The sequence below is a fragment of the Puma concolor genome, chromosome A1 (genome assembly GCF_028749965.1).
Source record: "Puma concolor isolate L17-30 chromosome A1, mPumCon1.1.hap2, whole genome shotgun sequence".
In the NCBI taxonomy this organism is placed as follows: Eukaryota; Metazoa; Chordata; class Mammalia; order Carnivora; family Felidae; genus Puma; species Puma concolor.
This window is the reverse complement of record NC_141667.1, coordinates 159,504,071-159,531,721: the sequence shown is the minus strand read 5'-3', so window position 1 is coordinate 159,531,721 and position 27,651 is coordinate 159,504,071. Positions and strand designations below refer to the sequence as shown.

Here is a 27,651-nt window from a genome sequence, read left to right as displayed (position 1 = left end):
AAGAGAAGGCCACTGACACCCAAGGTGTGTCTCCTCCATGGCCAAGCAGGACCACATGCTACCGGTAACAGCTGATCCTGGATTTCCGCTGGTCGCTGTCCACTGCTGGAGGGAGGGCCTCATGGTGCTGACAAAGCCCAGAGTGAGATCCAGGCCGTGAGCACACGGCTCTACACCCGGCTGCAGGGTGGCCCCACAGAGCAGTGGAAGGTGGCTGTTCCTCACGCACTGCCGTGAGAGAAAGGGACGGCACGGCCCCAGTGCAAGAGGATTATGGGCCTGCCAGTGACCACACTTTCCTGCTCAGGGGACTGGCTGGGGAAAGGGCAGCCTGGAGGTCAAGAACCTGCCGGCCATAAATCCACGGCACACGCTCCAACCCACAGACACCATCCAGGGCATGTGGGTCCCTCAGCTGGGATCCGGATGTGCCTAGGGCACAGGTGACACTATGTGACTCGGGAGGCTGGAGCAGCCACCGGTGAGGCCCATGCGGACTCGAACTGGGAGCCAGAGCCCAGAGCCAAAGCACCCCTAGTGGTCACCCACCCCCATGGGGCCAGCTGGCACCACAGGGAGCAGGCGCACACCTCCCACCGAGCCCAGGGGGCCCGCCAGGCAGCAGGAGACTGACGCAGGACCAATCGGTCAGTCTTGAGCTGCGGCCTGTGCCGGAAGGGGAACCACGTTCTCTGAAGCAGCTTCTAAGCTTCTACCCTCAGTGACACCGCAAAGACAAGCTGAAACCACTTAGGACATTTTCTTTAGTAAATTTTGCACGAACAGAGGAAACGTGCACACTCTGAAAACATGGCAGGCTGTAAAATGTGGAACGTTATCAAAGTAAATTCATTTTGTATAAAGAAGCCTTAAATTAACCAAACACTTTGATCGGATACAAAGTTCAAATTTAACATATAAAAATAGATGTGCCTCCAGAAGACAGAATAAAGGACACGCCATTCGTATAAACTCAGGATGCTGTTTCAAAGGAAGGGTTACGTAAAAATTTACCAAGGTGCCTTTAGGAACAGCACCTCTGAGGTAACAGAGCTGTGCGGGGCACAGAGCCCCTTCGCCCGTCCACATTTTCTGAAGGAGCTCCCGCTCTCCGCATGGTGGACCTCAGTTGTGAGCCCAGAGAAACGAGCCCAGAGATCCCGGCGGCGGAGGGTCCTGGCACAGGATGGATTTCATCTGCGCAAACGGTGACTGAAGGAACATGCCGCCCTCCCGTCCTCAGAACCGTGCACGCACTCAACACACTGTCGACAGCGGGGGGAACGGGTTCTGCTTGCTAACAACCAGCTTCTGATGCTGATGTGATATGTAGCCTTTAATGTGGCCCTGCAGGGAAGAGAGGGCTGGCTTGTGGTTCTGGGCCAAGGAGTGGGTGCATTCACCACTCAGCCCCGCGCGTAAGCGGCCGACTCCAATCGTAGCCGCTGGATCCCCCGGGGCACACAACAAATAAACACGCATGGTATGGACAACAGAGAAATCCAGACTGTGTCCACCCACCCGCGTCCCCTCTGAATACCACAGTTATTCCCTAGGATGGAATCAGTTCTGTCAGAAAATGCCTTCACAAACTAAGTGGCTTTCCCGCAGCTCCACCCGAACACCAAGTTCAAGGCCCAGCCCGCTGGGATGCGGCTCACTCACCATGTAGATCAGGTTGGCCAGGATGCACTGGACCTCATCGATGTCCACGTCCTCCACTCGCATGAACTTCAAGGCAACCAGGAAAGCGTCCAGAGACAACTGGTGTGTTCTGAGCAGCAGGTACCTGGGGGAGGGAGGTGGGGGTCCACGTGGGTTACCAATGGCTGGGGCATTGGTGGCAGCTGACGCTCCGAGTCGGGAGGGCAAATGTCTCCTGACAAACCACCTGGGAGACACGCGAGAATCACTTCTCACATGTACGGGACATCTCACTGAATGGAGGTGGTCTCTGAAACCAGGGCACCCCTGACAGTGAACAGCGTCCTCCGCAGTCGAGGACAGGTGGTCCCCACAGCTGTGAGCGGAAACAGATACAGAATTCAACTTCCTGACAAATGGGAGCGGGGCGGGGTTTGGGTCAGCTGGTCATGTGACAAAATGTGGGGCCCTCGACCCTGAGCACTGGTACACGTGCCCGCAGGTGGCCGTGCTTGCTGAGTGGCCGCAGAAGTCTGCTCTCATTCCACAAGAGCACAGGGCAGGGCTGGGGCCTCGTCCACACAGGTGGTCAGAAACCTCCACAGCCCGGCCAGGTGGGAGTCACACTAAAACCTAAACTTGTTAAAAAGAAAACACTTAGCTTACACTTTCTTGAAGAGATTCCTGTAGGTGATGATCTTCAGCTTCTCAAGGATAAGGAAAATGCCACAGCGGATAAAGAAGGTCTCGTGCTTCGTCAGAGCCTCGTTCAACAGCAGAAGATTGCCTTCGCTGCGTGTGAGGGACAAATGCACAAACGTGGTCACAAAAACCGGAGCCAAGGACAAGAGCGCGTCAAGGAGCAACGAGCTCTCACAGGCCACGTGACAGATTTTTAGCTGATGTCATATTTTAAAAGGGCCCAAGTGGAAAAGGTTAGATACCTGACAGCTTTGGTCACTTCGGCAAACTGCATGAGGTGATACTTTCTCAACAGCTCGATGGTCGGCATATGACCCTAAGACAAAGCACCAGTTGTCCAGAATAAGACCATTTCGTTCTCAACAGAGTTGATCTTTGACAAAATTCATATGAAGGAATCACCACCTTTTGAAAACTTGCAACCTGTGTTTCTGAGTTTCTTTTTATTATGATGTTTATTTATCTTGAGAGAGAGAGAGACAGAGCACGGCAGAGAGAGAGGCAGACACAGAACTGGAGGCAGGCTGCAGGCTCCAGGCTCCAGGCTGTCAGCAGAGGCCAACACAGGGCTTGAACCCACAAGCTGCGAGATCATGACCTGAGCCAGTCGGACCTTTAACCAACTGAGCCATCCAGGCGCCCCTCTTACAGTTTCTTCTGAAGTACTGGAACAAGGCCTATAAACACGATGGCAGATGAGCTAACAAGGGTCTGGCCATCAGAGCACCTGGGAGCAGTAGTGCAGGCTTGCCTCTCAGTTGGACCTGACCTTGACCTTGTCATGCCCTCACTGGTTATAACTTAGAGGGGAAGCAGCGGCTGAAGAAAACACTAAGAGCCGGGAACTCAGAAACGTCTTCCAGGAGAGGCAGCTGAACCGTTTACGACTGCAGGCTTCTGGGAAGCAGGGTCGGAAGAAGGCAGGGCACGTAGGACACGGCACTTTTCGGCCATCAGCTACCCTGCTCTATTTACATTTTAACCACGTGGGTACTGCTTTGATCACTTTTTAAAATTTTTAAACGGGAGGAAAGGAAGCTCTATCACTTTGAGGAAGTTTTAGTCAATTAAACTTGCCGGTTACTTGCTGTTTCTTTTCAAGTCTCAAATTAACTTTGGGTGACCAAATGAGATACCTACAGACAGGCTGGAATGTCGTTTTTCTTTCTTAATCCGCTTCTATTAATTTAGGTTTTTAGGGGAAACAGATAAACATGCATTTATTACTGTGTCTCACAGATGTTCAACTTTTAAGTTAGATACTTTTAAGAGGAAGGAAGCACGAAACCTTTTTAGAAGGATCTACAGTGTCAGCTGTGAGGATAAATGGTTCAGGCCACACACAAAGCTTATTGTCCCCTATTCCGGGGTGTGCTCACATGGGGCTCAGACGGTAGTATCTACGCACCACCTGCAGGCAAGTTCCGAGAAACAGGGTCTACAAGAGCTGAGTGGCATCACTTACCAGCAGCATTTTCACTGGGAGCAAATAGATGAGAATCATCCGTTTGTTCTTCTGACTCGAGCGGTGGCAGTGCTCGAAGGCAAAGGACAGGTACTCCTCGGCTGCAGAGACACCGACAACACGGGAGAGGTCGGAACCCCACCCCACCCCCAGCCCCGATAGAACCACAGTCTCAGAAACTGGAAGCACCTACGGCTGACAGTGAAGGCTGTTTGCTGTGCTTGGTACTCAAATTCGGGGGAAAACCAGAGTGGTACCTTAAGAACCCTCAAAAGAATACGACGTAAAAGCTTCTATTCTTATGCTCCGCATTTTAAGGGACTAACACGAGGTAGGGGAACAACCCAGGAGGGCCACGTTCCAAAGCTCTGGACAGCTGGTCTGCATGAGCCTACGGAACAAAACCAGAGCAATCGCCAGGACAGCACAGTTGCTTTCGTTATCAGACTGCACAGCTCTAACGCACAGAGAGAAAGCACTTTTAGTCACGTCGCTCCATGTGCACACAGCCGCTGAAGACGTGGGTTTAAAAGGTCTAGTCTGGGTACAACACAGGAGACCACGGGGAGCCGCCACACGCCAGCTAATCACAAAGTTTAAGAGAAAAACCTGGCTTCATGTTGTCGAGAAAACTCACGAGAAACGAACAGTGACATGGTTTCGAGAAAGCTCGGCTCTGACAAGCACTGAAGTGGCGACAGTACACAGGGTTGGGGGGGGAGGGGGGTGGACACGTCCCCTGGGGTTTCCACAGCTGACTCCCGGCCTCCACGGCAACCACAAGGGCACAACAAAGGTGGGGGGGGGGGCGGGGGGCAATCCCTCACGTCCAACAGGAAGGACTGTGGTGTTTCAATGACATCACATAAGAAAGACGCCCACAGCGACTGAGACTCTGGCAGGGGCTCCACAGACCAGGACAGGCTTTCCTTTCAGTAACAACTTTGGTGCCCATAGCTGCGCGCGCGCACACGCACACACACACGCACACGCAAGCACACGTGCACATGCATGCGCGCGCACACACACACACACACACACACACACACACACACACAGCCTGGATGAGGTTTACAGCAGATTCCACCTTACATGCTAATAAGGTGCCACAACTGTTGCCGCCGCCCAGAGCCCCGCATCTTTAGAACCCTGGAAACGAAGACGAACAAACCTTGCTTGAAGTCACTGTCGAACATGGCCTTGCGCCCGACGTAGTACCTGAACGTCACCCTCTGGGCAGTGCTGTAGTCGTCCTTCAGGTTGGAGCTGTCGATGGCTCTGATGAGGGGCTTGCACAAGTGCAGCTTGTTTATCTGCGACAGCCCCACCCCTGGAGTTACAGCCCCTCCCCCGAGGTTACGGCCCTGCCCCCGAGGTTAGTCTTGCCCTCAGGGTTACAGCCAGCCCCAGGGTTACTGAGGACGTGGCAGGACCAACACCAGCTTCCCCCCACCACATACACACCTCCTCGGAGCAGGAACTACATGGTTAAAACTGCCTATTTAGTAATAAGAACTGAAATGCCAGCTGCGTGGCAGATTACCCCAGGCTGGAGGGCCTGCCACAGAGGGGCCGCAGAGGGGCCACTGGCCAAGCCCACGCGGCAGGAAGGGCCTCTTTACCCATCCAGGCACCCCCTGCTCCGCAGCTAATTACTGCAGCAGAGGAGAGAAGGCTGGGGTGAACCCCTCCCATGCAAGCCCAGTCTCCCCACGCCAGGCACGCCGCTTGGGGCATTGGCGCCCTGCTTTCCCTGGAGGTGCAGCCCTCGCCTCATGAGGCAGAGGCTGAAACAGTAAGACACACACAAAACACTTGCTGCAGTCCCCGCCCCCAGCAGGTGCACCACAGACTCGACGGTGAGTCCGGTTAGGTGAGGGTCATCCCCCAGCGACACCAGGGACGCCGGTGCCCAGGGAGACGGGCAGAAAGCAAGCGCCCCCAGGGAAGCACACCTTAAAGTAGATCTTGAATAGCTGGTTCACCAAGAACAGCATCCCCCACTTCTTAGAGTCCTCGATGCCAGCCCGACTGTGGGAAGACAACTGTTGTTTAGTTGCACGGAAAACAAGGGTTTTATTTATTAGTCACGAAAACAATCTGCCTAAACAAAATTAGTACTTTGAGATAAAACACCGCTCCAGCCTCACCCATGAAATAAAACAACATAAAGCAGAGGTCTGACCTAACAGGCTACGGAGTATGCATCATGTGTGTTGGGTAACGCACTGTGGACAAGGGGATGTGTCCTTGCTTATCCTGACAACACGGTGAACTACAGAAATCCACAACGACGTGGACAAACCACAAACAGAGCAAGACGCAGCACACGCTGTGTAGGCACCGTGGGGAGGGTCCGCCTGGGAAAGGGATGGACAACGACAGTGTCCTGGACCTCCAGGGGGTTTGGGTCACACATGGGTGATGACTTATCCAAATACAGTCAAGATCCGTGGGAGTCACTGTGGGTAAATTTTACCTCAAAGCACAAGAGAAACCGCAGTATTTAAACAAGTCACTGAGGGACAGGCCACCTTTGGAATGCACCAGAAACAAAAAACAAAGTCAAAGTGCTAGATGCACAGAAGGGTAGATACCCATCTGCAGAGCAAGTGGCGGGTGTACAGGTATTTTCACTGTAAAGTTCTGTCAACGCAGCCAAACGCCTCACGATTTCACAATACAGGGTTGGAACACAATCCAGAGTCGTGTCTCCCACGAGTCTGCAGGCCGCAATGGTTCTTCCAGGCGCAGCTGTGCACTCGCTCCATGGTGCCAGTGGCCAGCTGCCTGCAAACTCAGATGGAGACTGGCAGGCTGTTCACAAGCCAGAGAAATAGAAATCACTCCCTAAGACCGGGGCATGCCCATATTAGAATGCTCAACATAAAAATACGGTCGGTGTTTAAGTATCAAAGTCCTGTTTTGTGACAACAGCCAGCTCCTTCATGACTGTCACCAGCCAGGTGCAGGGTCTCCCCCATGACTCCCATCACCAGCCAGGGACAGGACCTGAACAAAGAACCCTCTCTCCGTGGGTTTCACGTCCTCGTCTGTGAAGTGGGGACAATGCAGCCCCAGCCACCTTGGAGCGCAAGGTGAACACCGCTCTGGAAGGAGCAGGAGGAGCAGGTGCTGGGCATCATGGCTGAGCACTCTTCTCAGCACTCCACCTGGGCCCGTCTGGACTAAAGGCGAGGACCTCTTCCAGAGACACGCGGGAAGCAGCCCAGGGGGAAGGGGGGTCACAGGATTTCTCTCAAGCAGCGGTGCCCACACCTTGCCCGCAGTGGTATTCATTCACGTCTCCTTGGTGACCGAAGATGTTGAGCATCTTTGCGAGGGTTTCCTGGCCGTTTGGCTCCCTCCTTTGCAGAGTACCTATTCAGACCTTCGCCCAAGTAAGGCAAGTTTTTACCTTTTTCCTGTCGACCTGTGCAGTTTTCACACATCCTGGACACATGCTGTCAGTCACATCATTTGCAAATATGTTTTTTGTGTTCTACCGTTGTTGTGCACTTTTTTGATGGTGTCCTTTGAAGCGTAGAAGTTTCTAACTCTGATGAAGTCCAGTTTCTCTGTTTTTCCTCAGATTACCGTGTTTCGGGTGACACACCAGGAAAGCCACTTATCCCACAACAAACCCAGACTGAACACTCCCTGGGCGCAGGGGCCACGGCATGACAGCAGTGCAGTGGACTCCCTCAGCCTCGGCCACAAGCGTCCCTGTCCATGTAAGGACCACTGGGGAGTGCAAGGACAAGAGTGCGGTCTGTTGCGAAAGCCACAGAAGCAGAGCCTCCTGTCTGAGGCCATGTCGGAGGCCACCACTGACAGAAGAGCAGAGCGGGAGGACAGGCGGGCACCCGTGACCCCTTGGGGAGGACCCCGGCTCACAGAGTGGCCACTGACATCCAGCTCTGGCTGGAACATTGTCAGGTGGGACTGGTGGGGACAGAGGTAAGAGAAGAGAAGCTGGGACACTTTCCGTGAACAATAGTTTTGTATGTTTACGTATGGAAAACATCTTCCTTTCCATTATAATTTCCAATCTTCCTTTCCATTACAACTTCCAATCAAGTTTTTTTTTTACAGAATCAAGTGATTTTATAATGGGGGAAGAGATGGGGTTTCAGGAGGAAAATGTAAACTCTAAAGCAGAATCAGATAGAAAGCCTAGGATTAAAAAATAAGTAACGGCAGACGAGATCAGTCAACTCGAAAGAGGTCAATACAAATCACCTGCACCAAAGGCCAGAGAGGGAGGACAAGATGGAAAACCAGCAGCATCAGTGCCCGTGTCAGAACACGCCTCCCACAGGCATCCCAGAGGAGACACACAAGGAGGAAAAATCTCAGCTCTAAGAATCTAATAAAACACATTCGTTTCCAGACCCGAGAAGCTCAACGAACCCCAAATAAGAGAAATACGGCGACATGCAGGGCAGCAGAGTCGAGTGGCGAGAGACATGGTGGAGAGACGATGCTGCCAGAGGCCGGAGGTGTGTGCTGCGAACCAGGAACAGAGGAAAACAGGAGGACGGACGTGCTAACGCGCCAACAGAAAACACGGTCCATCCGGAATTCTCCACCCAGCAGAAAGGAAGATGAAGACAGTGCAGAAAAACGAGAGTTTAGAGAATTCAGTGCCAGCAGACCAGCACTCGGAGCAACGTGCTGGTGCGGGACCTCATGTAGGAAATGGGCTGGGTGCAATCAGACCCCGGGACAGAGGAAAGGGTTCTGGCAACATGGCAGAGGTCAAAGGCTGTTTTCTTCTCCTCCCTCATTTCCTTTACACAACAGTGACCATCTACAGCAAGAGACGGTAATGCTGCGGGGTGACCACAGACACACAGAAGACAAGTGTCGACGGCTGACCAAGGACAGGAAGGGGCGTCATGTGCTGCCGGGAGAGGGCGCGTGTACTCACGTGTCACTGGCGCAGACGCGGAAACAGCTCATCAACAACTCGGCCGCCTTTTCCAGCATGTCCCCGACCTTGCTCCTCCCTTTCTTCACCAGCTGCTGGTCCGCCTGGCAGACGGCAAACAGTCATCAGTCATGCTCTCATTTCCTCTAGCACTTCTGGCACGGCTGGGAGCAAAGATGGCTGCAACTCAGGGTCAAAGTCCCAGAAGGTTCTGGGCAAATCTTTTAGTTAATGTTATTTTTAAAAACTGAGAAAGTTTCACAGCATCTTCCAACTCTTCCACAAATCAAATTTCTATTCAACCAACTGAAATGACTGAGGCCGTCATCTGTTTTTTAACCCTTTGTCACATGTGGCCCCGTGCTGCTAACGGAGCCTTTCCTTGAGTGCTCACAGACTGCTCCACCCCCCACATACAGCTGGTCAAAACCCTTGAAGTGTACCCTCTGACAGACACCAAAGTCATTCCCAGGTTTGACTCTCTCCTGGTTTTCCAGCCAGTCTTAGAGAAGAACACGTTTCCTCCCACTCACGCCCCTATCACAGGTTCTCCACGTAAGGTCTATGGACCCCTGGGGGCCTTTGGAAGACTTGCAGGTGATCCCTGTGGTCAAAACTATTTTCAGGACAACACCAACAGCCACCACTTGTCTTTCCGCTATACTGATGTTCACACCAATGGTGCAAAAACTATGGCAGGACAAACTGCTGGGGCCTTTCCAGCAACACCAAACTAAAGCAGCAGTCAGCAATCCTTCAACCAACCAAGAACACTGATGTCACTTCAAAATGTCCTTGATGGGGTGCCTTGTGGCTCAGTCAGTTAAGCGTCCAACTCTTGGTATCAGGTCAGGTCATGATCTGTTTTGTGAGTTCCAGCCCTGCATTGGACTCTGTGCTGACAGCTCAGAGCCTGCTGGGACTCTCTCTCTCCCTCTCTCCCTCTGCCCCCTCCCCCTCTTGCTCTCTCTCAAATACATAAACTTAAAAAGAGTTCTAAAATGTCCTTGATGACACAGTAAATGTTAATTTTAAAATCTTGGTCCTTGAATATTTTCAATATTCTTTGTGATGAAATGGAAAATATGCCTAAAGCATTGATCTGTTGCACACCGAGGTATGACAGTTTTTTGTTTTTTTTTTTAAGGAAAAGCACTTGGACAGCTATTGGGAGTGGCCAGCTATCACGTGGAACCAACAACTGACCAAAGGGCATGGTGGTCCAGGCAGCAGGGTCTGAAGGACCAATGTGCTCCAAGGTGAATGAAACATGGCCATCAATTCCAGGCAAAACACTGACAGTATTTGTTGCCAAAGACATCTGTACTTTCAAATAAAAAAAAAAAAAAAATCAGAATTTTGAAAAAGTTGTATCAACCATGATGAACTTGGCAACATTCCATTACTTCAAAGCTCTTCTGATAAGGTCACTGGAGACATTAACAAATGCAGTTTTTCTGGTTTGGGGTTTTTTACATAATGAAATACGTCAACATCTGGAACATCTCCTTAACTCAGTGAACCAAAATTTTCCAAATGACCGTTTGATCCTACAAAATCACATGGGAATGAACGATCCATTCAGAGTTCAGGACACCCCAGCGGATTCCGATGTACCAGCAGAAAAGCTCACTGCCAAGCTTCAGAAGCCACACTGTAACTAACCTCTACAAATTACCTCCTGGAGCTCTGGTGTGGCCCAAAAGAGCATCTACAATCATCTGAAAGACTATTAAAATATTCCTCTCCTGTCCGTCTACATCTGTGTGAGTCCAGACTGCCTTCCTACATTCCACCAAAGCAACATAGTGTGGCACCGTGCACACAGAAGAGCATGGTCCAGTCGCTTCTGTCAACACTAAGAGGTCAAAGAACGTGACTCTTCTAGGTACATTTTGTTCATTTGGAAGATATAGTCGTTTTTTATTTAAAACATCAATTATGAGGCGCCTGGGTGGCTCAGTCAGTTAAGCCTCCGACTTCGGCTCAGGTTATGATCTCATGGTTCGTGAGTTCGAGCCCCGCCTTGGGCTCTGTGCTGACAACTAAGAGCCTGGAGCCTGCTTGGGATTCTGGGTCTCCCTCTCTCTGTCCCTTCCCTGCTCACATTCTGTCTCTCTCTCTCTCTCTCCCCCTCAAAAAAAAAAAAATATTTTTAATTTAAAAATTAAAAATAAAACACCAGTTACATTACCGCATAAAAGACTTATTTAGATAAATATGTGTTTAAATCCCAGTTAAAAAAATTTTATACAATAAATACAAATAGGTAGAACACATATAACCAAAAGCTCTCCGGAGCCTCAGATAACTCGCATTTAAGTTCTATTTTTCGGTTCTAGAAGCTTCCATGTAGCTCTTCATTACATCTTCTAGTTCTTTGCTGAGATACCCTTATGCTTGCATCTGCTCAAGCGCGTTCATGACCACGCCCCAGGGCTTCTTTATGACGGCCGGGCTGCCATCTGGTCAGGGACTCCAACATCTGGCGTCTGTGGACGGTCTCCTCACAAAGCTCCTCCTGAGACTCTCCGAGAAGTGATAATCGGGGCATGAGGTTAAGAGACTGTGGACCCTGTGTGCCTCGTTCCAGCAGGGGATGCCCTGCTGGCGGGGAACTGTCCCAGGCTAGGTGGGTCCGGCTCCCCACAGGCCCCTGCAGGGCTGGGGACCTGCATGCGGCCGGTGGGTGCACCAGGGACTGCTGAGGAGGTCCGTGCTTCTGGGCTGCCCTCCCCCTCCTGCTCTCCTCAGGGCCTCTTCGTCGCAGCCCATGGGCATTTCTGGGTTTTAGGCTCCTCTGGGTCCCCGGCCAATTCGGGGAACCCACCGCTCACTGCTCTGCAAGTCCCTGGCATTTCCTGTCTGCCTGTGGGGCCATGCTGGCCTCGGCATTCCCGGCAGGACAGAGAGGAAAGCTGCAGCTACCCTACCTTGTTCGGAGTCGGAAGGTATCAGTAATTTTTATCAATAATTTTTAAACCCGGAAAGGCGTGTTGGGACCAAGTTCACAACTGCTGCTCCCATCCCAAACTGCCGCGTGTGGACCCTCAAGGGCAAACCAGCCCCATCACACTCGCAGCCTTTGCCTCCTGGCACCACAGAGACCCCCAGCTGCCTCCTGGATCTGCATCAAGGAGGAATTCTTCAAGACAGCACAGCCGCATCTTAACAGAAGACAGTGCAGAACCGTTCCCTGGGCCCACTCTGCCCCTCTGAACACCTGCCGCACGCCACACCCGACGAACCACGCTCAGGAACAAGCCTCTCCACGTCCACAGTGTGAAAACCCAACGCATGTTTAAACCTTCACATCAACCCAGCGACGAGAGTGAGGTCCAGCCACCCCCGTCCTGTTGCTCTCTACACCAGACACCTCCCGCCTAACCCACTCCTTCCCCAAAACTTTGGGAAGAATGACGTGAAATTAAACAACAGGTAGAAATGGAGTTTGAGTTTTAAAACGATAGAGATAGAAACTGAACTTACATTATTGGCAAATATTCGAAGGTCAAGCGCTACAGCATACATGACAGGCAGAGCCCTACGGGGCAAAAAAGCAAGAACGTCTGAGGAGGCCACGAGGTCAGATTCCATTACCATAGCTGGGAATGACACGGACACCCAGGTCCACCATTCACACGCGGCCACCTCCCTCCAGGGATCTGATGGTTACTGCTGCCTCCCTCACCTCCCTTTGGGGCAGGCTCAGCCCCGGGCTCCCTAATCGACATGGACGCTGGGCACTGAAGCGCCACCCACCCACCGCCCGGACCCTGAGGCATGGACCCCAGTGCATCTAGGTCCTCAGCCCAAGACAGCACCTCCTCACGCCGTTCTAGGACCTCCGCCTTCCCCTCAACCATTATCCAAACAGCTCCACTAAAAAAAGATGTGGTTTAGTGAGACCTAACACGACCCAGGAGACGTAACAGACAAAATGTCATAAAAGTTTTTGTTTTTGTTTTTTAATTTAACTGGCGGCATTGGTTTTGTAAGACAAGTCTTCAGTTAAAAAAGGTTTTTTGTTTTTTCAGTAAGATACCTGTAAGCCTTCAGTTAGCGCAGTATAAACACTTCAGTATTTACCTACAGTTAATAAATCAAAAATCATAAAATTAAGAATCAGTCTGTCAAGGAACTTGACCTGATATAACTGTACTTGACCTGCCTTTTTATCCAAGTTAAAGCCCAAAGTTCAAAGCTGACAACTGAAGGGAAAGACAGTATTTGATATATATTTTGGGTCTGGTAGGGCTGAAGTAGAAACAAGGCTTCATATTTATGTGAACACAGCAAACTCTCTACTCTGCCACATGATGTTTACGCTATGAGAACTCCGTTATCTGCGCTGGTATTATCCTGTGTCAACACAGGATATTAAATATCCACAGATAAAACACATTTATTTGGAATAAAGTTTTAAAAAGCTTCTGCTAAGAAAAAAAAAATTGCCATTTGCTAATTTCTGGCTGCTTCTGCCCATACTCACCAGTTGTCCTCTTTGTGGGCCTGAAATGCCCGCAGAAAAGATGTATTATGTTAAGGAAGGAATAACGTACAAAATCCAAGTAATGCCACAAACAGTAAGAAATATGAAGGACTCTAAATTTTAAGTTTAGAAAATCATATATCAGAGAGAGCGCTTCTTAAAGGAAAAATATACAGATTACAAATATCTGAAAGTCATTAGGTATGAGTATAGTAATTATATTTCTCCAAAGTAAGAGACTGAGATTTTTTTAATTGGCAACTTCAAACATTTGGTTTCTCTGAAGCCAGATGATGAGTTATATATAATATGCTTTAGAATCTGTAAAGTATATTTCCCTGATTACAGAATTCTTAAATTCAAAGGAGACTTCCCTAGTTAGTAACCGACTCTCCTTTGTATATTTAAACAAGGTTAAAAAAGAAGCAAACTAAAAATCTAGAGATACATATAAAAACCAGAACATTCATTGACTGAGGCCTTAGCTAGGAGATATCACTTAAATGACTTAAATCAGAAACTAGCTTGATAAAGGTCTTTAGTGACCACAGTCAAATGATGATGTTTATTGAGTTCACTCCTGTCCACCTACGCCTGGATTTCAGAACTCTTGTATTTCACCAAAAGGACTAAGTAGTTGCTGTAACTAGACTTAATGTTTTAAAGGAGATATTCTTCCAACAGAATTAAGGAACCTTAATCACAACCTGTGTTCTTCCTCGCTACCTAGGTAACATGACAGTCTCAAGGTCCATGCTAAATTTAAGCACCTGAGTGAAAAGGCAAAACCAGTTTCTCTTCTGAAAGGTTTTTTCATTCCTTTCTAATTAAAGGTATGAATAAAACTGGTCCGATGTTTCAACATCTTAAACCCCAAATATAACTGAACAGTAACACCAAAGACAAAGATATTGGACGATGACAGTCTGGCATTTGTACGCCTCTATGAAGTCGTGGTTCCCCACTGCGTAAGTGCACCTGCAAAGGAAACATCGCGGACTGAGGATAGAGAAGCAGAACCTGGAAGGGAGCTCCACAGACCCCACCCCTCACTTCGGTCACAAATGCCCGGTCTTCTGCTGATCCTGAAGTTGGAGCTACAGGAACCAGGGGGAGAAGAGATACACAGGTGGCTTCTGAACTAAAACGGGCTGATGTGAGATGAAACCCACACAAAGTCCTAAGACTACTCTCTCGGGTCCCGGGAGGAGACTGAGCTGCAGCAGGTGAGAGTGACAGAGGCTGGTAAAACCAGAGCACGACACCTGCACTGCACCTGAGGGGGAGGGAGTACAGGGGCAGGGGGTGTTCTCACTGGGTGTTCACTGGGCAGTCGGTGTCAGTGAGTTCACCCCCAAATCCGGAACTGTACAGAGCCAGGAAATAGCAGGGTGCCTCACACAGCCAGGAACCCAGTGGCACCCCCAACCTTTCCAGAAGGCCCCTCCCAGGGCTCACACAGGCTCTTACTCCACCTTGCCTCCTGCACCCCAGCCTGCTCGGAAACACCAGAGGCACACAGGCAGGAGGGCGACCAAACACCAGTGCTTTAGGACGTCAAGCTCTGCCCGCTCAACGCAAAAACGATGAAAACAGCAGATATGAGATGTAACTAAAAAGCAGTCTTTGGGGTGCCGGGGGGGCTTAGTTGGTTAAGTGTGCAACTCTTGCTTTCAGCTCGGGTCACGATCTCACAGTTGGTGAGTTCAAGCCCCATGTCAGGCTCTGTGCTGACAGTGTGGAGCCTGATTGGGATTCTCGGGCACACACGCGCTCTCTCTGTCCCTCCCCCGCTTGCAGTCTTTCATTTGCTTTGCTCAGCATTAGCTCTACTCTCGGCAGCACAAGTTAACGGCGAGCTGAATGCCCTCCTGAATAACGGAGCACCCTGCAGCCGATACAATAGTCAATGCTCCCAGCACCACACTCTAAACACGTGAATGTGCGGGGCGCCCAGGTGGACTCAGTCGGTAAAGCATCTGACTTCGGCTCAGGTCATGATCTCACGGTTCGTGAGTTCGAGCCCCACACTGGGTGAGCCCCCCTTCTCTCTCTCTGCCCCTCACTCACTTGTGCCCTCTCTCTCTCTCTCAATAAATGAATGAATGAATGTGCAGGACCACAATATAGCTTCAACTTTTAAAAGCATCCATGATCTTTCAAATGAAAAAAAGTTTACTAAGATTTTAAAGTGGTATAAATTTCAGAAAGTTCTCATAGGCTTTACCAAAGTAAAATTTTTACTTTACCAAAGTAAATTTTCTTTTTTTTTACCAAAGTAAAATTAAAAATGAACTTTTCTTTTCAAATTATTCTTTGTTTCAAATTTCGGATGATGTTAAATAAAATCCCTAGTTGATTCAGCAATTCCCAGATTTGCTTTATTTTTCCTCACCAACAGATTACCTTAAATGAGCAGCAAACATTTCGTCATAAGGAGGTTCCAAAACCTGTTGACATTTCTCTTCCGGGGAGGCCAACTGAATGATAAAAAAACAAATGACAAAAATAAAATTTAAATTGAAAGGCATTAAAAGAATGCAATGTGTAGAAAAAGATTTAGACAAACCTGTTTCAAAGGAATTTACACTTTAGAGTTCACAGTAACACTTGACACTCTAGCCTTTCTGAATTAAAGAGTCGTTACTTCCACACACATTTATCACTCAGGGTCTGTGACAGGGACTACACAAACACACGTTTCATCTACCACAGTCCAAGAAAAACCCTGGACGCTTCTGTGCGTATCTTAATACAACAGCCAGTCAGTCAAGAAACATTTATTGAGCAGCTACTATGTGCTTAATAAAGAATGCAAAATAAATAAGGCCACATGACTCAGAGATGATGCCCTATTAAGAATCACTTCTCCTTAGGGCGCCTGGGTGGCTTAGTCAGTTGGGCGTCTGACTTTGGCCCACATCATCCCACGGTTCATGGGTTCAAGTGTTGCGTCAGGCTCTGTGCTGATAGCTCAGAGCCTGGAGCCTGCTTTGAATTCTGTGTCTCCCTCTCTCTCTGCCCCTTCCGTACTCAACTCTTATCTCTCAAAAATAAACAAACATTGAAAAAAAATTAAAAAAAAAAATCATTTCTTCTCACCTTCTGGTGACAGAGCCACCCTCTCTGTGTCCTGGCTAGGCCAGCTGACATTTATTTCTAACATTTTCTTCCCTCTCCCTCTTGGCCAGATTTCAGATGACGTGAGGGCCACGACGGGTCATCCGGCACACAGAATTAAAGGAGCCCGTGGGTGTGGACTGGCATAGTGAGTAGGGCAGGGAGGAAGGGCAGGTGTGTGGCACCCACGGAGGCGCATCTGGCCGGCAAGCCTCCGGCACTAACTTCATTTAGAGCGACGGTTTTCAACTCCGTCGCCCAGGAGAACCATCCAGGGAACTTACAAAGAGCCTCCTCTACTCCACAAACTGGTTCACTTGGTCTGAGGTACAGCCTGTACGCTACCAAATATAATCTCCAACACTCAGGGCCCCTTTTTCTTACAAAACAAAACCTGTGCTTCCAACAGGAACACATTAGAATATCATAATGGGAATCACGAGGAAACAAGACTTTATAAAACGACAAGAATATTCCCCACAGAAGGTAATGCTTGGGCATCACTTATCTGTTAAGTCAAGGATACTTTTTTTTTTTAATTTATTTTTTAATTTACATCCAAGTCAGTTAGCATGTAGTGCAACAATGATTTCAGGAGTAGATTCCCTAATGCCCCTTACCCATTTAGCCCATCCCCCCTCCTACAACCCATCCAGCAACTCTGTTTGTTCTCGATATTTAAGAGTCTCTTATGTTTTATCTCCCTCCCTGTTATATTATTTTTGCTTCCCTTCCCTTATGTTCATCTATTTTGTATCTTATAGTCCTCATATGAGTGAAGTCCTATGATATCTTTTTCTCTAATTTCACTTAGCATAATATCCTCCAGTTCTATCCACATAGTTGCAAATGGCAAGATTTCATTCTTTTTGATTGCTGAGTAATACTCTATTGTATACGTATACCACATCTCCTATCCATTCATCCATCGATGGACATTTGGGCTTTTTCCATACTCTCTTGTTAATAGCACTGCTATAGACATTGGGGTGCATGTGCCCCTTCGAAACAGCACTCCTGTATCCCTTGGGTAAATTCCTAGTAGTGCAATTGCTGGGTCATAGGGTAGTTCTATTTTTAGTTTTTTGAGGAACCTCCATCCTGTTTTCCAGAATGCAGCAGCTTGCATTCCCACCAACAATGCAAAAGAGATCTTCTTTCTCTGCATCCTCACCAACATCTGTTGTTGCCTGAGTTGTTAGCCACTCTGACAGGTGTGAGGTGGTATCTCATGGTGGTTTTGATTTGTATTTCCCCGATGATGAATGATGTTGAGCATTTTTTCATTGTCGGTTGGCCACCTGGATGTCTTCCTTGGAGAAGTGTCTATTCATGTCTTTTGCCCATTTCTTCACTGGATTATTTGTTTTTTGGGTGTTGAGTTTCATAAGTTCTTTATAGATTTTGGATATTAAGCCTTTATCCGATATGTCGTTTGCAAATATCTTCTCCCATTCCATCAGCTGCCTTTTAGTTTTGCTGATTGTTTCCTTCGTTGTGCAGAAGCTTCTTATTTTGATGAGGTCCCAGTAGTTCATTTTTGCTTTTGTTTCCCTTGCCTCCAGAGACGTGTTGAGTAAGAAGTTGCTGCGGGCAAGATCAGAGAGGTTTTGCCTGCTTTCTCCTCAAGGATTTTGATGGCTTCCTGTCTTACATTTAGGCCTTTCATCCATTTTGAGTTTACTTTTGTGTCTGGTGTAAGAAAGTGGACCAGGTTCATTCTTCTGCATATCGCTGTCCAGTTTTTCCCAGCACCACTTGCTGAAGAGACAGTCTTTATTCCATTGGATATTCTTTCCTGCTTTGTCAAAAATTAGTTGGTCATACATTTGTGGGTCCATTTCTGGGTTCTCTATTCTGTTCCATTGACCTGAGTGTCTGTTTTTGTGCCATAAATCAAAGATACTTCTATTTCAGTGTAGGATTTAGCAAATGCTATCCATAAAATGCCAGATGGTAAATATTGCTAGCTCTGCAGGCTGTAGGTCTCTGTTGGCCTGCCGAGCTACACCGCTATGGCAGGAAAGCAGCCACAGACAGGACATGAACAAGTAGACAGGGGTATGCTCCATGAAGCTTTACTCATAGCAAGACACATCTGTGAGCTCTGGGGACAGACAGGCCAGGGCACAGCCTAAGCCCCACCGCCTGCCTGCTGGATGACCATGGATGACCTTACTATACACTCTATTTCTCTGAACCTCAGAGGGTCATGTGGGAATTAACTACAGGAACCTGAGACACATACCTCAGGACGGTATCTAACACAAAGTGTACAATAAATAACTGGAATTATATACATCATAGACAAGCTTTAAGTTTTTCAAAAGAATGGCAGTATTAGTCTCCTTCTGACTCAAACTCTACACTTTCCTTAGGAAGCCGGACACCCTAGAGCCCTCTCAGACACCTGCATACGTGGAACCTTGAGCCCACCTGGAGCCGTGGGTTGGCAACATGAGGGTGCTTGAAAGACACGAGCTCTGCACAGGATGCCCCATCTCTGGTGTCGATTGCTTCATAGACCTGAAACATTTGAACAGAGAAAAGCTAAGTAGAAAATAAAATACTTGTAGAACCTAAATAACAGGTTGTATGCCACTAAAATCCATTTTCCCTACTCTGAATCAGGGAGTCACAGTAATAGAAATGCAACAAGTCAGTACTCTCTTTAGCCAGCAAACAATTTCAAAATGAGATCTTTTAGAGGCAAATAAACAGGTGACTTACTGTTAAAAACAATGAGAAAGCAGCATAAGCCAGTGGTTATTAATGAAGGTGAATTATTTTACTTTTACTCAGTCATACTGACACTTGAAAACTTACAAAGCTTATAGGGAGAAAAAAAAAAGCTTAAGAATCATATACACCCAAAAAAAGGCTTTTACTCAACCTACATATAAAAGCAAAAAGGGAATGGCAACACCTAAAAGAAATTATGTCATAGCCATACCACGGGAGACCTGGGCGCTGTGAGCAAGAACTAAATAGATCCATCAGTGATGACACTGGAAAGCATCCATAGTATGTTTACCGTTAAGCAAAAAAAAAAAAAAAAAAAAGTCACAGGAAAAATGCCTACCTTAATCTGGGAGGAAAAAACAAAAACAAAAAAAACCCTACATATGTAAGCACAGGAAGAAACACGGAGCCCACACCATACAGCTGACCCCCTGGCCAGCAGGACCCAGGAGACTTTTCTGTCTGTCCACACTGGAGGCCTGGGTTGCAGCAGACATTTGTAATTAGAAAAGCAAACGAGGTCTTAAAATTATGTTTACCAAAAGATAACATAAAAATCCCAACCGTATGGGTAGAGAAAGCTGCATATACGGTACGATTTATCTACAGTGGGATCAGTTACGTAAACCTCATGTCCATGTAAGACTGCGATCAGGCGTGACATAAAGCAGACTTCAATGGTACACCCACAAGAATGCGCTCGCATTGCTGCCCAGCAGTGACAGGCAGCAAGACACCTCCGTGCACCTACCAGGAGAGGTGAGCGTGAGAAGGGCGGCTAGACTAGCCGCTCCCAACAACAGACAGTGAAGGGTGCTGTTCCACACCGCTGGCAGGAAGCTGCTGGGAACGCCTGCTGCAGGGCACACACCTGCTCTCCCGCCCCACCCAGTAACCCCCACCTGGCATCTCAGCTAGAAGAAATGGACCCAACTCCTGGTCTGTTACACCACTTAGGGCATCACCTAAGACAATAGATGGACGAAGAATCTGCCATCGACTCTCCAATGAAACCATGCAAGCACTTAGGTTTGGAGCCAGTAATTCCACTTCTAGGGATTTGCAAGAAACAAGAGATTTGTGCAGGGTTACATCAAATATTATTACAAGGAATCACAAAATACTGGTCCTCAAGGAGGCTGATAAAGGCTGCCAAAGTCCCTGTCACTGGAGGGGTGAAGGTGCAAAGGGACAGCAACAGACCACGGACAAATCCTAAAAGAACCAACACACTATTCAGGGAACACGAGGACCACAGCCAGCCAGTCACCTGTGTCAGCCACCGTGACATGTCATGTCTCAGAACTGTTGGCGTCTTGATTTAGTCAGCCCCCATTAGACCCCGAGGCTGGACTCCAGGACAGCCCGCTCAGCAACTTGCCCTGCAGTGTCCCTGGTGGCCTGTCTGGGCACTCCCCAGAGAAAGTTCTCTTTCCTGGCTACTGCTGGTCACCTGGTGACCTCCAGGCTCCAAGCTGGTCCATGGAGGCTGGAGGGGGGCAGGGGAAGAGTCATCTACTCTTGGAACTCGTAATTTCTTTAAGTAATCTCTATACCCGATATGGGGCTTAAACTCATGACCCCAAGATCAAGGGCTAGCCAGGTGCCCCTGGAACTCATAAATTCTTAAAAATACATTTACTAACTCCATCTGCTAACAAGGAAGGCCTAGAGGTAATGATATGCCCCCACCCCCAGTGGCAATGAGCACAGCCAGCACCCAGATTTTCTAAACTCCAGTACCTATTGAAAGGAACCAGAGCCGCTGGAAAAGGACTGGTCCAGTGCTGGGACAGGGACAGAACTACATGAGCTTGGAGTGGATGTTATTGTATCAGAAAGCAAAGCAGAGCTCAAGGAAGGATGAACACAGGCCAGAAAGCCCCCAGAAACCAGTCTGAAGGAGTTTTTAGTGGCCAAATCTGGGACAAGCAGAGCTTCAAAAGAATTAAGAATATTCTTTATAACTTTTCAATGTTTATTTTTTGAGAGAGAGTGTGCACATGAGCAGGGGAGGGGGGCAGAGAGAATCCCAAGAAGGCTCTGTCCTATCAGCGTAGAGCCTGACGCGGGCTCAATGTCACAACCATGAGATTGTGACCTGAGTTAAAATCAAGAGTCAGATGCTTAACTGAGCCACCCAGGCAAATAAGGATATTCGTACTATTGGTTCTGGATTATTACTCGGCATTAAAAATGATCTATAATAATACATCTTTAAAAAGGAGCATGGGGAAAAGCATTTTTAACAGATGAAATAGTAGCTAATAAATGTAGAAAGAGTGAGAGAATCACCCCTTGGTAAATATTAACGTAATAGCTCACTTGGGAAAAGACCACAAATGAAAGTGGAGACCATTCTGTGAAAGGGCATAGGGCGGGTGCTCCCAGGCCCCCACAAGACCCCCCCAACACACACAGATTATGACTCGATTACAATGGAAAAAGTACCTTGACCCTGGAGCAACCTGATGGGCATCTCCTTCAGCAGGTGATCAGCAAGGACCCCTGAGGCAGCCTCCTGAGGTGAGGCCACAGGAAACCCACGCCAGCCACGTTAACCCAAACCTTAATCATTAAAAGTCAAATAAAGGCCGATGGTGAGAAATCTAGGATCCCACTGCCCTGCACATGTTTTAAAAAGTTAATCGTCATAAAATAAATCCCTTCCCAGAAAAAGGCAAGAGTTCTCTTCTAGATTAAAGACCAAAGAGCCGGGTGCCTGGGTGGCTCAGTTGGTTGAGCATCTGACTTTGGCTCAGGTCATGATCTAGCTGTCCGTGGGTTCAAGCCCTGCGTCCGGCTCTGTGCTGACAGCTCGGAGCCTGGAGCCTGTTTCAGATTCTGTGTCTCCCTCTCTCTCTGCTCCTCCCCCACTCATGCTCTGTCTCTCTGTCAAAAATAAATAAACATTAAAGACCAAAGAGCAAAACAACCAAATGCAGTGTGTGATCTGACTGGATCCTGGAGTTAAAGAAGAGGTTCCAAAGAACACTCTGGGTAAACCATGAATTCTGCTTTAGAAAACACTGATGTAAAATGTCTTGGGTGCTCTATAGGCTGTGCATTGGGACAGCAGAATGGTCCTCAGTGAAGGGCCACAGTCAGTGACTTCCTTCAAGTAGCTCAGGAGAGAGAAATGCAGGGCCCAGAGGGAAGGAGGAGGCCGACAGGGTGGCCAGGTGAGGAGTGGACATGTCTTCATTGTACTTCTTTCAACTTTTCTGTAGCTTTGAAAATTTGCAGAATAAAAAGCTAGGGAAAATAAAAACTGTAAATGTAGACAGTTTTTAAAAAGTAACCTGCTGGGGCGTCTGGGGGGCTCAGTTAGTGAAGCACCTGACTCTTGATTTTGGCTCCGGCCATGATCTCACGGTTCGTGAGTTCAAGCCCCGCTTTGGGCTCTGTGCGGACTGCACTGAGCCTGCTTGGGATTCTCTCTCTCTGTCGCTCTCCCCAAATAAATAAATAAACATTAAAAAAAAAAAAAAAAGTAACTTGCAGTTTGAAATAAGAGTTTGTAGAACAGACAAAAGAATGACGTAAAGGACACCAAAAAAATAACACCAGCCCTCAAAGAGATGCTAGAGATAACGACGAGATCCGCCTTTGGGAGGAAGTACAGCTATCTGTGGATTTTCAACTGTGTGGGGTCAGCACCCCTAACTCCCACATTGCTCGAGAATCAACTGTATGTGCAAACTGATCTTTTCCTAAGTACGACAACAATTCTTAGAAGTAGCATATATGGGGAAATGTAAAGTAAATTAATTCAACCTGTCCTCTCGGAACAGAAATGAAACCATATGCCTGTCGAAACGAAGAGCACTAAATAAAAAGGGCCTCAACAGACAAGAGGACATCTTAGCTATGACTGACTGCTGGCAAAGACAGCCCTTTGCGGGCTCTCGAGCTGGGTGTGCTGGCCCCATGAGGCCCTGACCTCTAGCTCTTTCACTTGGGCCACTGCTCAGGGCTGTTTATGTGGCTGTCACCTTGAGAAATGAAGCAATGTCTCCCCTCATCCCTAACCCTAAACAAAACGCAGGCTTAAATCACTGCTTTCTACAAAATGGGTGGATTCCCAACATTCAGCGTTTCTCTCTTGGATGCAGGTGCAGGCACCCTTCCAAGCCCACTGAGTCTCCAATGGGAACTGAATCCAAGGGAACCAACAGGCTGACCCCACACTGTTCACCGCACTGAGTTACAGGCCCTTGGTCTCTGACCCAGGAATGCATGTGTTCTGTGAGCATCCAAGAAACTAACAAGAGAACTCATAAACTTACGAGGAGTAAAACCAAACCCCAGACCCAAGTGCTATTATCAAGTTATCACAGAGAACACAGGAAATGACAGACACATGACTTGTCCATGGGTAGTTGCTGGCTGAAGTTACTGTGAAGTACGAAACAAGGAATGGAGTTGTACCCAACTGACAGTCACTGAGATTCAAAAAACAGCATACTTTGGAGCCTGAGAAATAGGTAGGTTGACTAAAACAGGAAACGTTGGCTGAAACTCAGGCTAACAGAGGCAGTGAGCTTTGTGTTAAGGGTATGGACTCTAAGGCCAGAACTCCCAGTCTGAATGGGCCACATAGTAGCCCCGTGACCCTGGAAAACCATTTAACTTCCTCTGTAAAATGAGGTTTGCAATGGACCCACCTCCTAGATAAAGCAGTAATGAGTTACTACAAACAACAGTGGTAGGTTCTTAGTAAGAGTTCAACAAGCACTAGTGGTTATTCTTCCCATCACCCAACTACTTCATCAAGTAAGATTCCCCTGGGAATACAAGAACAGGATCCAGAAAGACTTTGGTGAAACAGAGGACTGTGAAACTTGGGCCAGCACCAACTCTAACTTCAGTACTCACTAGAATGAGGAGGTCTGAGCATTGGCAAATCACTGCACTTCACTCCCTTCTACCTACCCCCATTTATCCTGTCAACGAATTGTATTGAGCCTCCACGTGGGTCAGACTATGTTCAAGGCACGCAAAATGCCAAAAAGGATTTAGCTGTGAGCAAGAGAATTGTAAAATATTCAGAAAAACATGAAATTCTAGAGAGTCTCTACTCAAGTTGGTTCTCAAATGTCTTTCCTTCCAGCTTTAAATAAGCTGGTACTAGAAAACCTTAACTCTGCAAAGATACAGCCACAGTAGACTTCTTAAAAGAAAGGTCTTAGATCTCAATCAAAAGATTGGCAAATGAATGCATACTTGCATGTTTTAAATTTTTTAAAAAGCATGTATCTGCTTTTTCAGGACTCCTGTTTTAACTAAATTACCAAATATCTATGCAATGAACGGTCCCAATCATGTCAGACTGTATTCAATTGTCATCTAGATATCTTTATCTGGTTGTCAACAGACACCCCCAACTCAACATGTCCAACACCGAGTTTAGTTTTCCCTCCAAATCTGTTCTGCTCATGTGTTGCCCACGCTGGAAATTTGGCACTTATTCTCCCAGTCCCTCAGCCATAGAATGTTAACGGAACGTTTCCTAAAGACATGTTTAAAATCCGCTCCCTCTTTTCCTTATCACCACGGTTCCAGTTCTAGGAATGAGCACAGTTTAGTGGACACAATGCAAGTTTTGAATCCATAAACACTTATGCTTTCACTGGGCTCTGCCGTTAATAGGCTGTGAGGACGAAACTCCCGTGAGATGCATTTCCATACAAAGTCCGCCGGTGCTAACCGTTTCCTCGATGGTTGCTCCACTAGCGCTCGTGGCCGGACCACCTGCCTACCCCATCCCACCAGTATCTGTCCGGGGTCTTGTCGTTGGGCCAGGCCTTCCACGGCTGAGGCCCCACTGCTCAGCGTGGCTAACAGGCCCTCCGGGTCGGCTAGGACCACGCCGCAGGTCCCTAAATTGAGGTCAACGCTCACCGGTCCGCCCCTGGGCTCCCGGGAAACACCGTCAGTGTGCCCTCGCTTCCCGTCTGGCGGCTAAGAGCTCAGGCAGAGAGAGCGGGAGAGACGACTGGCCCCGGCCCACGCGTTCTCGCCAGCGCCGCGGGGCTCCCGCTGCAGACCCCTAGGACGGAGCGCGTTACCTGCTGCAGGTACTGGTTGATGGTGATGTGCGCCATGGCGGCTCCCCTCCACCGGATGTGGGCGCGGCCTGCGCGTCCGGCCACGGCCACTTCACTTCCGGCCCGCGGTCCGTCCGGGCCAGCGTCCCTCCGCCCCCGCCTTCCCCGCGCTCTGGTTCCGGTGGGACAGAATCCGCGGGAGCGCGTCCCGGGCCGGCATGGCGGCACGTCCGGGCTGAGGAAGGCCGGGGTCCGCTCTGCGATTCGCCGCCTCTCCTCGGCGAGGACGCCTCGTCCGCGGCCCCTAGGTGCCCGGGCCTGCCCCGGAGCTGACCGGGCCTGCGCCCCGCCGCCCCCTCGGCTGTCGCAGGTTCCGCACGGAGCTCGGCGGACGCGGCGCGGCCCGGCGCCGGGTCGGGGTCAGGCCGGGGTCGGGGTCGGGGTCGCGGTCGCGCCGGGCCGGCCGGACGGCGGTTGGGCGGCCCGGGGCGGTGCTGACGACAGGCCCGCCCGCCCGCGCGGCCGGGGAGGCGGGACGGGGCGGGGCGCCCGCTGCTTCCCGGCCGCAGCCATGGCCGACGAGACCCCCAGGAAGGGCGCCCTGTCGGCGCTCGTCGGGCACACCAACGGCCTCACCAAGCCCGCGGCCCTGGCCGCGGCCGCCGTGTCGCCCAAGCCCGCGGGCGGCGGCGGCTCCAGGAAACTAGTCATCAAGAATTTCCGAGGTGGGTGCGGGGCGGCCGGCCGGGAAGGAGCGGGGTGGGGGGGCGCGGGGGGCCCGGGGTCGCGGCTCCTCCCGCCCGCGGCACCGGCCAGAGGAACCGGGCCGCCCGGGCAGCGCACTTCTTCCGCCGCTAGCGGTCCCGGCAGCGTCCTGCTCTCGCGTGCCTGGGTCAGCCGGCGCCTGCGGACCTGCGTGCGCTTCCCGCTCGGGGCTCGGCGGCGGCGAAGGCGGAGCGGGGCTCGCGCGGCGGCCCGGCGGACCCGGGGGGGGGGGGTGGCGGGGGATGGTTCTGCGAAGCGCGCCCGCCTCACTTGGGCTCTCCGGACCCACAGACAGACCCAAACTGCCGGACAACTACACGCAGGACACCTGGCAGAAGCTCCACGAGGCGGTGAGAGCCGTGCAGAGCAGCACCTCCATCAGGTACAACCTGGAAGAGCTGTACCAGGTGAGGCCCCGCCGGGGCGGGCGGCGCTGCCGGCCCGCCCCGCTCGCTTGGGTGCTGTCACGGTTGTGTAGGTAACACACCGGTCCAGGGCCAGGAAGTGTGGTGCGGACGCGGGTCGGGTGGTCCTCAGTGTTGTTTCAGAGTCGGAAATGAGGGAAGTAGCGGGAACGCAAGCATCGGCCTTCCGCAAGAACAGTAAGAGTCCTGGGGCGGCGTGTCCCCCGGGTCATTGCGTGATTCATTGGTGGTTGGTGGTTGTGGGATTTTTATTTTCAGGCTTAAGCTGCCTGGAAAGATAAAGTTATGCCATTTCGGGAGAAAGATGTGTTTCTAAGAGCCACACGACTGTCATACTTTTTTAAATAGACATGATTTGTTATTGTAACTTCACGGTTACATAGGACACTCTGCGCTTCTGGTTCATAGATTTTCTCATTTTGTGATTGTTGCTATTAAGACATGCAGACAGATTTTGTTACGTTTCATGTAAAGATGTTCCATTTTTAACACAAAAATGGTCAAAAGTACATGTTACTATTTGCGTATTCCATTTATAAGCAGACTGGTTTCTCTGATCTTCCATTTGTAAAGAATGGCACTCATCAACTAGTCTGTTATCTACGTTTTAGGTAACAATATGATACCACAATTTCTATTAAAGGACTTGAATTAAAATTTTTCTTCTGTTTGCATGAGTGATTACATCATAAAAACAATGGGGATTACAAAGAAGAAAATTAAAACTATATATACTCCCATCATCCAAAGAAGACTACTATTGACAGTTTGATACACATACATCCCTTTTTGTCTTAAATCATCATAAGTTTATTCTATTTTTAGATCAACTTTATTAAGGTATAATTTATACATAATGTGTACTTCAATACATTTTATATTGACGTGTAAACAACCACCACTACAGTCAAGATGTAGAATGTTTCTACGTGAAAAAGTTCGTCTCTCCCCTGATCCGCTCCTTGCAGACCACTGATTTCTGTGGCTATATTCCACCAGTCTAGCATCTCCCTTAAGCGGAACCTTCATCTTCCACTTGGGATAGTGCTTGGGACTGTCATGCCTACTGTGTGACAGTAATTTGTTTCTTGGTTGCTGAGTAATGGGTACCACCATTTCACCAGCTAACAGGTATTTGGGTTTCCAGTTTGGGGCTGTTATGCATAAAGCTGCTATGAACATTAACAAAGATGATTTGTGTGGACATATGTTTCATTTCTCTTGGGTGAATATCGAGAAGTAGGGGCTCAAAGTCCTAACTTTTTAAGGCATTTCATGTTTTCAGAGTGGCTATACAATTTTTTTTTTAAGTT

General features: G+C 49.0%; 2 protein-coding genes across 7 annotated transcripts in view; one reads left to right on the top strand and one right to left on the bottom strand.

The window, feature by feature from the left end:
* Nucleotides 1–745: 745 nt before the first annotated feature.
* PCID2 (PCI domain containing 2) lies at nucleotides 746–25,390 on the bottom strand. 6 transcript variants are annotated; one of them, XM_086708036.1, is made up of 14 exons: nucleotides 25,170–25,390; nucleotides 18,793–18,882; nucleotides 15,643–15,716; nucleotides 14,149–14,214; nucleotides 13,237–13,278; nucleotides 12,234–12,288; nucleotides 8,745–8,848; nucleotides 5,767–5,842; nucleotides 4,983–5,100; nucleotides 3,812–3,912; nucleotides 2,589–2,662; nucleotides 2,311–2,436; nucleotides 1,666–1,789; nucleotides 746–1,347 (listed from the first exon to the last, which is right to left on the bottom strand). In XM_086708036.1, the coding sequence occupies exons 1-14, from the start codon at nucleotides 25,203–25,205 to the stop codon at nucleotides 1,258–1,260; spliced, it is 1,176 nt and encodes a 391-aa protein (XP_086564162.1). In that variant the 5' UTR covers nucleotides 25,206–25,390; the 3' UTR covers nucleotides 746–1,257. The 6 variants fall into 6 exon arrangements, with proteins under 6 accessions (XP_086564162.1, XP_025779382.1, XP_086564166.1 ...); XM_025923597.2 differs by having other exon boundaries at nucleotides 4,983–5,124; nucleotides 25,170–25,388; XM_086708040.1 differs by lacking the exons at nucleotides 13,237–13,278; nucleotides 14,149–14,214 and having other exon boundaries at nucleotides 4,983–5,124; nucleotides 25,170–25,389.
* Nucleotides 25,334–27,651, top strand: part of CUL4A (cullin 4A) — a 46,709-nt gene continuing 44,391 nt past the window's right edge. The window contains exons 1-2 of the mRNA XM_086708015.1: nucleotides 25,334–25,873; nucleotides 26,205–26,320. Of these exons, the coding sequence (XP_086564141.1) occupies nucleotides 25,720–25,873; nucleotides 26,205–26,320 (270 nt within the window). The 5' untranslated portion in view covers nucleotides 25,334–25,719. The remainder of the gene's footprint in view (nucleotides 25,874–26,204; nucleotides 26,321–27,651) is intronic.

Bases quoted from the DNA above. Each gene is read 5' to 3' on its own strand.
- PCID2 (XM_025923597.2), bottom strand. From the start codon at position 25,205: ATGGCGCACATCACCATCAACCAGTACCTGCAGCAG. The intron at 14,215-15,642 runs GTAATCTGTTGG...TTTCCTTTGCAG, and splicing joins ATGTTTGCTGCTCATTTAAG to GTGCACTTACGCAGTGGGGA. The intron at 3,913-4,982 runs GTTTGTTCGTCT...GTGTCTCTGCAG, and splicing joins CGACAGTGACTTCAAGCAAG to CCGAGGAGTACCTGTCCTTT.